This window comes from Sciurus vulgaris (assembly GCF_902686455.1).
Source record: "Sciurus vulgaris genome assembly, chromosome: 11".
NCBI classification, from domain to species: Eukaryota; Metazoa; Chordata; class Mammalia; order Rodentia; family Sciuridae; genus Sciurus; species Sciurus vulgaris.
Genome location: NC_136472.1, coordinates 7,335,362 through 7,348,051, shown reverse-complemented (window position 1 = coordinate 7,348,051; position 12,690 = coordinate 7,335,362). Strand labels below are relative to the sequence as shown.

The 12,690-nt window shown below is 56.3% G+C and overlaps 1 protein-coding gene across 1 annotated transcript; it reads left to right on the top strand.

Moving 5' to 3' along the window:
- Nucleotides 1–128: 128 nt before the first annotated feature.
- On the top strand, nucleotides 129–12,609 carry ACTN3 (actinin alpha 3). The gene is made up of 21 exons (XM_079103218.1): nucleotides 129–300; nucleotides 3,620–3,734; nucleotides 3,876–3,995; nucleotides 4,521–4,607; nucleotides 4,692–4,779; nucleotides 5,240–5,318; nucleotides 5,400–5,481; nucleotides 6,170–6,255; nucleotides 6,586–6,678; nucleotides 7,158–7,388; nucleotides 7,513–7,660; nucleotides 8,679–8,829; nucleotides 9,357–9,465; nucleotides 9,550–9,690; nucleotides 9,921–10,103; nucleotides 10,534–10,668; nucleotides 10,761–10,940; nucleotides 11,330–11,476; nucleotides 11,565–11,630; nucleotides 12,078–12,236; nucleotides 12,317–12,609. Exons 1-21 carry the CDS (start codon nucleotides 157–159, stop codon nucleotides 12,473–12,475), a joined length of 2,703 nt encoding a protein of 900 aa, XP_078959344.1. The 5' UTR covers nucleotides 129–156; the 3' UTR covers nucleotides 12,476–12,609.
- The last annotated feature ends 81 nt before the right edge of the window (nucleotides 12,610–12,690 follow it).

Sequence of the window (12,690 nt, the reverse complement as noted above, 5' to 3'; positions counted from 1 at the left end):
TCTTGTCTGGACCCGACCCGAGCGCCCTCGCCCCTATCCGGCCCCACCCTCCTCCCCCATATTTAGTGCGAATCCGATCCGGGGCTGGGCCGGGGCCTACTTAACAGGGCCCGGGTGTCCCGAAACGCGCGGAGCGGAGCCAGGAGCCTAAGCAAGATGATGATGGTTATGCAGCCCGAGAGTCTGGGGGCCGGGGAGGGGCCCTTCGCGGGCGGCGGGGGCGGCGAGTACATGGAACAGGAGGAGGACTGGGACCGCGACCTGCTGCTGGACCCGGCCTGGGAGAAGCAGCAGCGGAAAGTGAGTGCTCACCCATTTCCTAACAGCAAAACTGAGGCCTGGGAGGCCAGGGCACTTGTCCTGGGCATCTCAGCAGGTCCGGGCAGAGCCTGACTTTAACCTAGACTGCCACTCCCCAGCCAGGCTCTGCCCTGCAGCCCTCTGCTGTCCCCAGGGCTGGAAGAGAGGTCTGGGAGCACTCCTGAGGAGCTTAGGATGTCAAGGAGAGTTCCTGGGCCACCCCCACTCCCCGCCCCAGGGCTCATTTTCCTGGGCCCAATGCCTCAGTTCTGGGGCAAAGATCGGTTTGGGCCAGGAGATCCAAGTTGAGGGATGGGGGTTCACAAGAATAATCATTCTTTCGGCCCTCCACACACTCCAAATATTCCCAGGTTCCACCCCTAGGAGATCAACTAGGCGCACTAGGGATTGTGGGGGAGCAAGCCTTCTCAGACCCCACCCTACCCTCTCCTCTGCATTCTCCCCAGGGCAGGATCCATAGTCACTCTGTCTCTTGACAGTTGAGGAGACTGAGGCCCAGAAGAGAAAAAGGGTAGTCCCCAAATCATACACTGTCAAAAAACAGGCCCCCAATCTGAGGATCTTTGTCCCTTGCCCCTCCCCCACTCCTTCACAAGATACCCCTCCCACCAGCGAGGCCCTGAGTCTGCTGAAAAGGCCACCAGGTCTGGAGGAGGGGAGCCCCGGGTCCCCTTACGCAGTAACCTGACTCTCCAACCAGATGGGCATTTTGTGCTGAGGCAGCGCTTGGGGGAGCTGGAGAGGGGCACATGGCAGGTGCTGCCCAGACCCAGCCCTGTAGGGCACTTGGGCTCCTTTCTCCCTGAACTATTTTCACTCCCAGACTTTCCCTACTGGAGTGGGCAGGACACCTGGTTCCCTAAAGAGAACATTATCCCAGCTGGAGTGAGAAAAATTTGAGAAGTGGTGACTCGGGGTGGCCTGCAGGCGTTTGCTCAGGGCTCCAGGAAGGGGCAGGGCACTGGGGTACTCTGTGGAATTTGCAGAATCTGAGAATCCCAGAACTTAAAATCAGAGCATTTCTGCTGGGTTAGATGACAGGAGTTGGCCCCAGGGGTCAAGAGGCTTAGCTGACTGGGCTGGGGTGCCCTGGGGTGACACACTTCCCCCAGAGTCCCCCTGCACCTGTCTCTAAGCATGGCTGTGGTCCCTGGATTCGGCAATCTCCCGGTGATGTCATCCCTGCCCTTGGCTCCAGCCACCACCTGTTCTGCAACAACTATCCCCCCTCTAACCACCCAGGCCTCTCCCAAATCCAGGTCCACATGCCCCTCATATGACACATGCCAGTTTGTATCTTGCCTTTGTCACTTAAAATATCAGGCACATCCTTCATCCCAACCTACAGCCACCCACCTCAGCCATTCATCCAACAGCTGCACCAGGCGGGTGCTCTCTAAATCAATCAGCAGACCCTGGAGTGGGACATTTGGACCTTTTCTCTCTTGTCCAGTATTATTTATGACAAGGTTGTAATAAACATAAACACCCTGCAGTCAGCTTTAGCCCTGCCCCATCCCTGCTCATGAGTGCTCCCTTTCTCACCGGTGACTCCTCCACCCAGGGGCTTCCCACAGTCCCAGAGCACTCCTGCTTCCTCCCTCCTGTTTCTTCCTTCAGCCTCACCCAGAAACATTTGTTTGGTAAATATTTCTTTGGGAAGTCCTACTGTGGACCAGGGCTGTTTTAGGTGCTGGGATTCCACACAAGACAAAATAAAGCCCCCGCCTCTGTCTCACCCACCTGATCCTGTCTCATCCTCCTCACGGACACCCTTCCTCTCATGCCCTTGACCTCATCACCACCTCCTCACTTCTCCCTCTGCTCTGCCAAGCCATTGTCTCCACTCTGCAAACAAAATGAGGTTTCTGAAACACAGCTCTGCCCACCTCCCTCCTGCCTGAAGCTTTGCTGGCTCCCTGTGGTTCTAGGATCAAGTTCAAACTCTCCAGCTTAGCGCCCACAATCACGCATGACCTGGCCCTTGCCACCCCTCCGGCCTGCCTCTCACCACTGATACCCCAACACCCCCAGCTTCATTCCAGTAGTGCTCAGAAAGTTGTAGTCCCACAAACAGAGCAACTGTTTGTCACAGCACACTCGCCTGGGTGGCAGCCCCTGCCTGGAGTGCCCTTGCCTGCCCTTCCCTGCCTGAGGAGCTCCTGCTCTTCCATCGAAGCTCAGACGGAATGTGAGCCTTTCCCAAGAGGCCCCCATCTGATTTGGACAGTCCCTCCCAGAGGTTACTGGGCATGTCTATCCCAGCACTTCTCAGACCAATGTGACTGTCGTTAAGAGTCATGTTTGGTCTCACCCAGACCTGCCTGTCCCTCTGCCCTATCCAGACCCAGAGCATCCAGACTACAGGGTTAGAAGGAACTGCAGGGAGAACAAATGCCCTCTCTAGTGCTTGGGCCCCCATCGAGTAACATAAGTATGTACTTAACCTCCAGCGACAGGGAGCTCTTCCCTACCATGTTTACAGCAGCATCTTTCAGGTCCAACTCCCAAGGTCTCTGGAAAGCAGGATAAGGGAAAGAATTTCCAGGGCCACCTCCCAGGACTGTCTGCTTTGTGGTGTGGGAATGCTTTGAATTCCAGAATCCGGCCAGATTGGAGGAAGGACCAGAGACATCATGAGTCTGACCCATTAATTGTACAAATGCAGAGAACAAACCCCAGAGAGGGCAAGGGGTGACCCCAGATAACAGAGAGTGAGTAGCTGAGCTGGGGTTGAAGCCCAGCCATGGACTCTCCCAGTGAAAGCAGCTTTCAGGGGCCCAAGGTTTGGTAGGTTGGCAAAATAGAAATATTTATTGTACCAGGTTCCAGGTCACCTTCACCCCAAAAGACACAGCTGTGTACCACTCCCATATCAGATGGAGGCTGAGGCTGGTGTGGGGAAGGGTGTGGCTGTCACCTCCAGAGACCAGGTCAGGCTGGTGCTCAGTGGATCGTCCACAGCCTGCACAGTGCTTGCACACTCCGTCTCCCTGGAGGCCAGTCACAACCCTTGGGGTCCTGGGGTGCTTCCATCTGGAACTTCTGATGTCAGAAAAGCCATATCTCTCTGGGCTGGTCCCAGAACCTCAGAGGTACCCCCACTTTGGAGTGGGTTAATTTTTTCTGAGCTCTCTTTCAGTGCTTAAGACCAGGCAAGGCTGGAGTGGACCCCAGTCCGACTCCACTTCTTCCCTTCCAGACCAACTACAGCTTGGCGAGGGCGGTGGGGGTCGGGGGGACTAGGTCAGGCTGCATAGCAAGTCAGTGGCCAAGCTCCCACCGTCTTCTCCCCCAGACTTTCACTGCCTGGTGCAACTCACACCTGCGCAAGGCAGGCACCCAGATTGAGAACATCGAGGAGGACTTCCGCAATGGCCTCAAGCTCATGCTGCTCCTGGAGGTCATTTCAGGTGACAGTGGGATGTGTATACAGGGATCTCAGGACTCAGGGGTCTGGGGAACTGGAAGATGATAGCAGTAGAGTGCTGGAGGGGACAATGTTTGGGCTTCTTCTCGTGACTTTGACGCTTGGCCTCTGCTCTTACACTTAGGAGAGAGGCTCCCCAGGCCAGACAAAGGCAAGATGCGCTTTCACAAAATCGCCAATGTCAACAAGGCCCTGGACTTCATTGCCAGCAAGGGAGTCAAGCTGGTGTCTATTGGTGCTGAGGGTGAGGAGGGGCAGGAGGGCCTGGGCAGGGCATGGGGGCTCTCCTGACATCAATGGGTGACCGCTGTGAGCCTCTGTTTCCTCATTTTAACAATGGGCATAATCATCCCTGCCTCACAGGAGAAACCGAGAGGAACGGATGTACCCAAAGTGCTGGCACAGCACATGGTGCCCGGTAGATGTTCAACTAATCATTTTAAAATAAGAATAAGGGAGCTGGGGTTGTGACTCAGTGGTGGAGCACTTGCCTCGCATGCGTGAGGCACTGGGTTCGATCCTCAGCACCGCATAAAAATAAACAAAATTAAGGTATTGTGTCCATCTACAACTAAAAATATATATATATATATATATATTTTAAAAAAATAAAATAAGAATAAGTGTTTACAGAGTGCCTGCTAGGGGCTCACCTACTAGAAGCCAGCTCTGGGGTGCAGAGCAAGAACCAGAGGGGATGGTGCTCTGAGGCCTGGACAAACAGGCGTGGAGCACCAGTCAGAATGGGCCCCTCACTTCCTCCTTGCAGAGATTGTGGACGGGAACCTGAAGATGACCCTGGGCATGATCTGGACCATCATCCTGCGCTTCGCCATCCAGGACATCTCAGTGGAAGGTGAGTGGTGGGGGAGGAGGACGGGAAAGGACTGGCCCAGACCCCTTCCCAACTAATGCTCCCATCCACCCCTTTGCCATCCAGAAACTTCGGCCAAGGAAGGCTTGCTCCTGTGGTGCCAGCGGAAGACAGCCCCATACCGCAACGTCAACGTGCAGAACTTCCATACCAGGTCTGTCAGTGGTCAGCACTGGGGCAGGAAGAAGTCCCTCCTGATCAGTGAGGGCATAGAGTTGTCCCCCCACCCTGTCCCAAGCCCCAGGGAAGGGAGGGGTCACAGCCAAGTTGCTAGTTTAGCAGTATCTAAACATAGAAGGACTGGTAAATGTTTAATCAGTGGAATTGAATTCAGGAGGATCACAGAATTCCTGAGTCTTTAAGACATCCCCAGAAAAGCAGGCCACCAGAGGGAAGCTGGAGGCCAGACACATCCAGAAATTGGTCTGGTCTAATCAAAGGGCATGTGAGGGAACCTGGCGGAGCTGGGAGATGGTCTGAGCTTGGTGACGAGGGACCTCACACACCAAGCCAAGAAGTGCGCACTTTACTCCATTTTGTACTCGAGTCGTCCAGCAAGGCACAACTGGGGCCTCGGCTTGAGCCAGGCCTGACACCCACTTCTCTCTGTCCAGCTGGAAGGATGGCCTGGCGCTCTGTGCTCTCATCCACCGGCACCGGCCTGACCTCATCGACTATGCCAAACTGCGCAAGGTGGGCTTCTGCTGCCCCAGCCCCAGCCCTTGACCTCTGCCCTCAGCCAGCCTTTCAGCTCTTCCCTTTACACCCACCTAGGATGACCCCATCGGCAACCTGAACACTGCCTTTGAAGTGGCAGAGAAATACCTGGACATCCCCAAGATGCTGGATGCCGAAGGTGAGAGTGAGCCCCGCCCAGGTGAGGCCTCCCCTCACTCACGAGTAGGCCCTGTCCAACCTCAGCCGTGTGCCCTGCTTGGCCCTCCCCCTGAGATGCTCTGCCCTACCACCAGGTCTCTGGTCACAGTTATTCCTGCCACTGCCCCCCTCCATCTTGTCGCCCTGCCCTCTCCTGCCTTTCCCCTATGGAATGGCTCCACCTTCATATCCTAGCACCCTGGATTATCTGGAATAATCCAGGTCCCCCAAGACTGGCAGCTTCTCTGGGGCACATCCTGCCTCTGGACCCTGTGCCCAAGCAAGCCATTTAGTCACCGAAGCAGCAAACATTTTCTGAGCACCTGCTGTGTGTCGTGCCCTGGCTGCGTGGGCACTGATAAAGAACTGGTCTGGCCATGGACTGAGGGGCTCATGGACTTGGGAGAAAGACTGACAGACAGAGTTACAGGGTGGTTACGGGTACCAGGCAGTGTGGACTGGACCCTAATGAGGGTCACACTTACCCATGCCTCATGCTTTGCTCACCTTGGCTTTGGGGATGAGGAAGATGCTAGGTTTGGGGTAACAAACTGTGCTGTGAATAGATGTCACCACCCCTCCCATCCGAGGGGTTCTCTGCCTGGCATTGGCTTGAGCCATTCTCCACCCCTGGCTTTGGTCAACATGCACCCTGTTGCCCTCCCCAGACATCGTGAACACTCCAAAGCCAGATGAGAAGGCCATCATGACCTATGTTTCCTGCTTCTACCACGCCTTCGCGGGGGCTGAGCAGGTAAGGGGGCCTGCTGCTACCCCAGGGCACTGCTGCCTGGGCTGGGCTCACAGACCCGAGGGCCCAACTTGGACAGCAGTCCAACATTTGGCAGTGCCACATGGTGTAGGTGGGCGTGCCACTGTCCCTGCTACACACACTTGGTCTTTAGGGAGTTCAGGAGCAGAGTATTCTAACCTGGAAGCTCCCTCTCCACCTAAGAGATGTGCACCCCCATCCTTCTCCCTATTTGCCTGGCCCAGGTTTTCAAGAGTCTTACAGAGGGAGGCTGGGTTGAGGCATCCAAGGCAGTTTGTCTTATGCCAGCCCTCCTGCCCACCCCGATCACAGGCAGAGACAGCTGCCAACAGGATCTGCAAGGTGCTGGCCGTGAACCAGGAAAATGAGAAGCTGATGGAAGAGTATGAGAAGCTGGCCAGCGAGGTGAGACTGGCCCAAGAGAGTCCCCTCCCACTGTGCTCTGCCCACCTTGGCCCTGCAGACCATCCCAATCCCACTAACCCCAGCATGGGCCTGCAGAGCCTCCCTCTTCTCAGAGTAGACTTAGCCTCTCCCCAGCCATCATCTGCCCTTCTGACTACCCAAGCTCCTGGTTAGTCACTGATTCGCTCCTCATTCACGGATCCCTTAGCTCTGGGCCAGCACGATCCTGGCCCCCAGACTCAGAAATTAACCACCCTGGAGCAGGCAGTGCCTAGCATACTGGGGTTCAATCCCCAGTAGTGCAAAAAACAAAAACAAAATAATTAACCACCGACTCCTTTCCTGATCAGCCTGTAGCTGTGAAAGTTGCCCCATGAGGTCTGACCCTCTGGCCAGCCTCGGTGTGGGTGGAGAGGGGTGAGTGACGAGGGGCGGGTCTGCCCAGAGCTCTCAGCTTTGCCCCTGCCTGGCCCTGGCAGTTGTTGGAGTGGATCCGCCGCACTGTCCCGTGGCTGGAGAACCGTGTGGGTGAGCCCAGCATGAGTGCCATGCAGCGTAAGTTGGAGGACTTTCGGGACTACCGGCGCCTGCACAAACCGCCCCGAGTTCAGGAGAAGTGCCAGCTGGAGATCAACTTTAACACGCTGCAGACCAAGCTGCGGCTCAGCCACCGGCCCGCCTTCATGCCTTCCGAGGGCAAGCTGGTCTCGGTGAGCCAGGCAGGCGTGGGGGAGGCCCCAGCCAGGTCCACATGCCTTGCATGACTGTGGGCTCTGTATCCCTATCTGTACAATGGGCGAAACTCAATGGAGGGCACTTCTGCCTGCCCCACAGGACATTGCCAACGCGTGGCGGGGGCTGGAGCAAGTGGAGAAGGGCTATGAGGACTGGCTGCTGTCAGAGATCCGGCGCCTACAGCGCCTTCAGCACCTGGCTGAGAAGTTCCAGCAGAAGGCCTCTCTGCACGAAGCCTGGACCCGGGGTAGGTACCCCTCGTGGGGCTGAGCCTCTCCTGGAGTGGAGTCCTAGCAAAATGCACAAGACCAGGGTAAGTACCCTGCAGGAAGCTGGAGACCAGATTTCTAGTCCCACCCTGACTTGCCACTGTGCAACCTCAGTCCCTCTTTGGACTACAGTTGATCTATAAATTCAGGACCTTCCCGGCCTTCTAGGCTCAGCCCCTCTCTAGGTCTCTGATTGTCATTTACCATTATATTTGTATATGTAGCAAGTGTCCAAAGATGAGTCCGTACTGAACTCTGACATCACTTGTCATACTCAATGTATATTGGTGCAAATATTGCATGCATCAAATATATCACTCTTGATCAAATCAAATCATTCATTCAGTATTCTGTCCGATGAGCCCTACCAATTGGAACAAATAAAAAACTTGCTATAAAAAAATCAATGAGTCTTGCCTAACAATAATGAACAAACTCAAAAGGGATTTTGGACATAATGAATAACAATCATTTGGTGTAAGGATTTCATAAAATTTCAGCTAGCTGTGTGACCTGGGGAAGTCATTTATCACTTCCTCTGCAAAATGTACAGGCACTCAATAAAGTGTCCCTACCACTATTATGGTTGTTGGTTTTTAATTGCAAAATCATAATTATCAGTCACAAAGCACTTTTACATTCATTATTCATTCCTCCAACAAATACTTGTTAAGAGCCTACCAAGTGCCAGGCACTGTGCCAGGCGCTGGGGAAACAGTGGTGAGCAAGGAAATCAGGTCAGAGGCTTATGGGGCTCACAAAGTCCTTGAGAGGTAGTTGGAGGCCAAACAGTTATAAAACTGTGCCAAGGCTAGCCTGGGTAGTGCTGGGTCATTCACAAGCCATGCCACTTCACTTCATCGCTCCGGGCGTTTCAGAGCAAACCCCTGGGGTAGCCCGGCAGGTGTCATCACCTGCCCTCACAACCCGGACCAAAGCCCCTGCTCCTGCCGCGGCCGCCCCTGGGTAACCGCAGCCCGGCTTCTCTCGGAGCAGGGAAGGAGGAGATGTTGAACCAGCGCGACTACGAGTCGGCTTCGCTACAGGAGGTGAGGGCGTTGCTGCGGCGCCACGAGGCCTTTGAGAGCGACCTGGCGGCGCACCAGGACCGCGTGGAGCACATCGCTGCGCTGGCCCAGGAACTCAAGTAGGCGTGACCCGCTGCTGGCCCCGCCCCCGGCGACAACAACCCACCCGGCTCCGCCCCGCTCCCCTCGGCCCTGAGACCCTCGATTTCCCCAGGTTTGGTAAACAGCCAAGGACCACTAGTTCTGCCCCTCCTGGAGCTCCAGCCCCATCCCGCTCCGCTGCCCCCACTTCCCCGCCCGCGCTCAATCTGCCTCACCCCGAGGCCCGCCCGGTGACCTGGCCGGTCACTTCACCTCGGGGACCCAGTCTGCTCCCCCAAATCTCCCCATCAGCCTTGGCCTCGCCACTGCCTCTTCTCGCATAACCACACCCCCAAACTCCAGGCGCCGCCTCTCCATCCAAGCACCTCCTGGGACTGGAGCTGTGGACCCACCGTGCCCACCTTCCCGCAGAGACACCCTACTTTATTCCCCACCTGTCCTGGCTCCCTAGGCCTTCACCAGGCACTGGGCCCAGCCCCAGGAGGGCAATCGGGGAAATCAAGTCCAGGGTCTGGCCCCGCACTCATCCTCTCTCTCACGCCAGTGAGCTGGACTACCATGAGGCAGCCTCAGTGAACAGCCGCTGCCAGGCCATCTGCGACCAGTGGGACAACTTGGGCACACTGACCCAGAAGAGGAGGGATGCGCTGGAGGTGGGGGCTAGGGCCAGGGAGCTGGAGCCAGGCAGTGGCCACCCCTGCTAGCAAGGTGCTAACAGCTGTCCCCTGAACCCCTAGCGGATGGAGAAGCTCCTGGAAACCATAGACCAGCTGCAGCTGGAGTTTGCGAGGAGGGCAGCCCCCTTCAACAACTGGCTGGATGGAGCAGTGGAGGACCTGCAGGACGTATGGCTGGTGCACTCTGTGGAGGAGACCCAGGTGGGTGGAGGCACTGTGGGGACGGGGGTCACTGGGTGGGACGACAGGAAAGCTGGCCCCAAAGCTGGGCTCCTGGGGGGTAGGGATGGGAAGAAAATCCCAGTTTCGGAGTGCTGGACAGGGAGGCAGCCTGCCAGGACTGCTGGCTGGCCTGGGGCGCACTGTTGCTCCCTCTGGTGCCTACAGTAGGTGGGAGATGCTGATTGATCCTTCTCACCTGTCACCCCAAGAGCCTGCTGACAGCTCATGAACAGTTCAAGGCAACATTGCCTGAGGCTGACCGAGAGCGAGGTGCCATCCTAGGCATCCAGGGTGAGATCCAGAAGATCTGCCAGACGTACGGGCTGCGGCCCAGGACCACCAACCCTTACATCAGCCTCAGCCCACAGGACATCAACGCCAAATGGGACATGGTCAGTGCTCCCAGCAGCCCTGCCCTGTCCACCCCCACCTGCACCTGGAACCTCAACTGTCCCAAGATAGGAGAAATAAAGCCCACCACAAGATCTGGGATCTGCCACAGACTGCATGGCATTGGATAGGCCATCTTGCCTGTTGTAGCCCCGTCTGTAAAATGACAACAGCAGCGACTCCTACCAGCACTGATGTGCCAAATTAAATTTTTCATAAAAGCACCTATTTATAAATGATGTCATCAACCCTATTTTAGAGACGAGGACACCAAAGCCCACAGAAGTTGAGTAATCTGCCCCAGAGCTTGCCTACACAGTCTAATTCAGCTCACAGCAACAGGGGATAAGGTTGAGGGTTTGGGGCCCATCTCCCCTCAAAGCCATTGCTGGTCCCCAGAGCTGGTCTTGTCATAACTGCTCTCCTTCCCAGGTCCGAAAGTTGGTGCCCAGCCGTGACCAGACACTGCAGGAGGAGCTGGCACGGCAGCAGGTGAATGAGAGGCTCCGGCGACAGTTTGCCGCCCAGGCCAATGCCGTAGGACCTTGGATCCAGGCAAAGGTGGAGGTAAGGGCTTGGAGAAAAGGGCCAACCTGGGGCATAGGCCAGGGCTGGCCCCAGGGAGTTGGGCTCCTTCATCCCACCTGGGTACCCTGCAGGAAGTGGGTCGGCTGGCAGCGGGACTGGCCGGCTCTCTGGAGGAGCAGATGGCAGGGCTGCGGCAGCAGGAGCAAAACATCATCAACTATAAGAGCAACATTGACCGTCTGGAGGGTGACCACCAGCTGCTGCAAGAGAGCCTGGTCTTTGACAACAAGCACACTGTCTACAGCATGGAGGTGGGGACCCACCCTCTGGGGAGGGACAGAGGCAACATGAGCTGGGGAAGCCTAGGTGCTCAGGAGGGCCCCCAGTTCAGCTTGGCAATGTACACTGTACCCCCGAGGATACTGAGACTCACGATGGAAAGTGAACTATTTAATCACAAAGCGGTGTACTGCTAGGCCAGGATTTGCCTTGGCCAATCAATCAATACTTAACACATAATAAATCATCGAACTTGAAGACAGGAAGGGTTGCTGGTGGTCACTCAGTGGAATCTCCAGATGGGGATAGTGGCCCAGTGAGGGGGAGGACTTGCCCAGGGTCACACAGTAGGTCAAGTGTGAAGCTAGAATATTGGCCAAACTCTGGCTGCCCACTGATTGGCCCATCTCCCATTCTCCAGCACATCCGTGTGGGCTGGGAGCAGCTGCTCACCTCCATTGCCCGCACCATCAATGAGGTGGAGAACCAGGTACTGACCCGAGATGCCAAGGGCTTGAGCCAGGAGCAGCTTAATGAGTTCCGGGCATCCTTCAACCACTTTGACCGGGTCAGCAGGGGCCCAGCCCATCAGGGTAAGACATTTGGGGACTGATGGGGCTTGGGAACCAAAGCTGACATCCACCCACCCCCTACAGAAGCGGAATGGGATGATGGAGCCTGATGACTTCCGAGCCTGCCTCATCTCCATGGGCTATGACCTGGTGAGTGCCCCAGCCTCTTCCCAGGAGGGGCATAAATGGTCCCGGTGCTGTGCCCTCCCATCATCTCCTCTATGCCTCACCATGCCCACATGAGGCCACCAAAGACTCAGAAAGGTAACTTAACTTGGGCCTGGTTCTGCAGCGACCTCCAGGTCTAAGCTTGTACTTTTTTTCACCTCTGAGAAACAGCATATAGTGGGCTATGGCCCCAGAAAATAAGTCAGAATCAGTGAGCAGCAAGGGCAGGAAGCAGGTTTCAGCCTGGCATAGAGGACTTCTAAAGCCAGTTTGATCGAGGTCTTTTGGAGGAAAGGAGCTGGGGAAGCCTACGTGATCAGGAGGGCTTGGGTTCTGCTGGGGTTGTGCATGCCATGGCTGAACAGTCCCCAGAAGGACACTGGGAGCCCTCCTGGCTTTTGCACCATGGGCCTGCCTATCTTTCTGCAGGGTGAAGTGGAGTTCGCACGCATCATGACCATGGTGGACCCCAATGCAGCTGGGGTTGTGACCTTCCAGGCCTTCATTGACTTCATGACCCGAGAGACAGCAGAAACAGACACAGCTGAGCAAGTTGTAGCCTCCTTCAAGATCCTGGCAGGAGACAAGGTGAGCCCCAGGTGGTGGAGGGCTGGAGGGCTGGGGCAGGGCACAGGACCCATGGGCCCTCAATGCTGCTTCTCCCCCAGAACTACATCACCCCGGAGGAGCTGAGGCGGGAGCTCCCAGCTGAGCAGGCTGAGTACTGCATCCGCCGGATGGTGCCCTACAAGGGATCCGGTGCTCCAGCTGGAGCCCTGGACTACGTGGCCTTCTCCAGTGCCCTGTATGGGGAGAGCGACCTCTAACCTCAGCCCCTGCAGTTCTTGGTAGAAAACAGAGGGTGCTCCCTGTGACTCATCCCATCCATCCACCAAAGCCAGGGCCTCACAGACCAGCCAGCCGAGTATTTCTGAATAAAGATCCCGTGGGCTTCTCCTCATCTCCTTTCGGTTCCTGAAGCAGCAGCTGAATCTTCTGGCTCCTGGACAGAACTACCTATCCCTTCTTGACCCGCCAGGGG

Bases quoted from the DNA above. Each gene is read 5' to 3' on its own strand.
- ACTN3 (XM_079103218.1), top strand. From the start codon at position 157: ATGATGATGGTTATGCAGCCCGAGAGTCTGGGGGCCGGGGAGGGGCCC. The intron at 7,389-7,512 runs GTGAGCCAGGCA...CCTGCCCCACAG, and splicing joins CCGAGGGCAAGCTGGTCTCG to GACATTGCCAACGCGTGGCG. The intron at 9,691-9,920 runs GTGGGTGGAGGC...TGTCACCCCAAG, and splicing joins ACTCTGTGGAGGAGACCCAG to AGCCTGCTGACAGCTCATGA.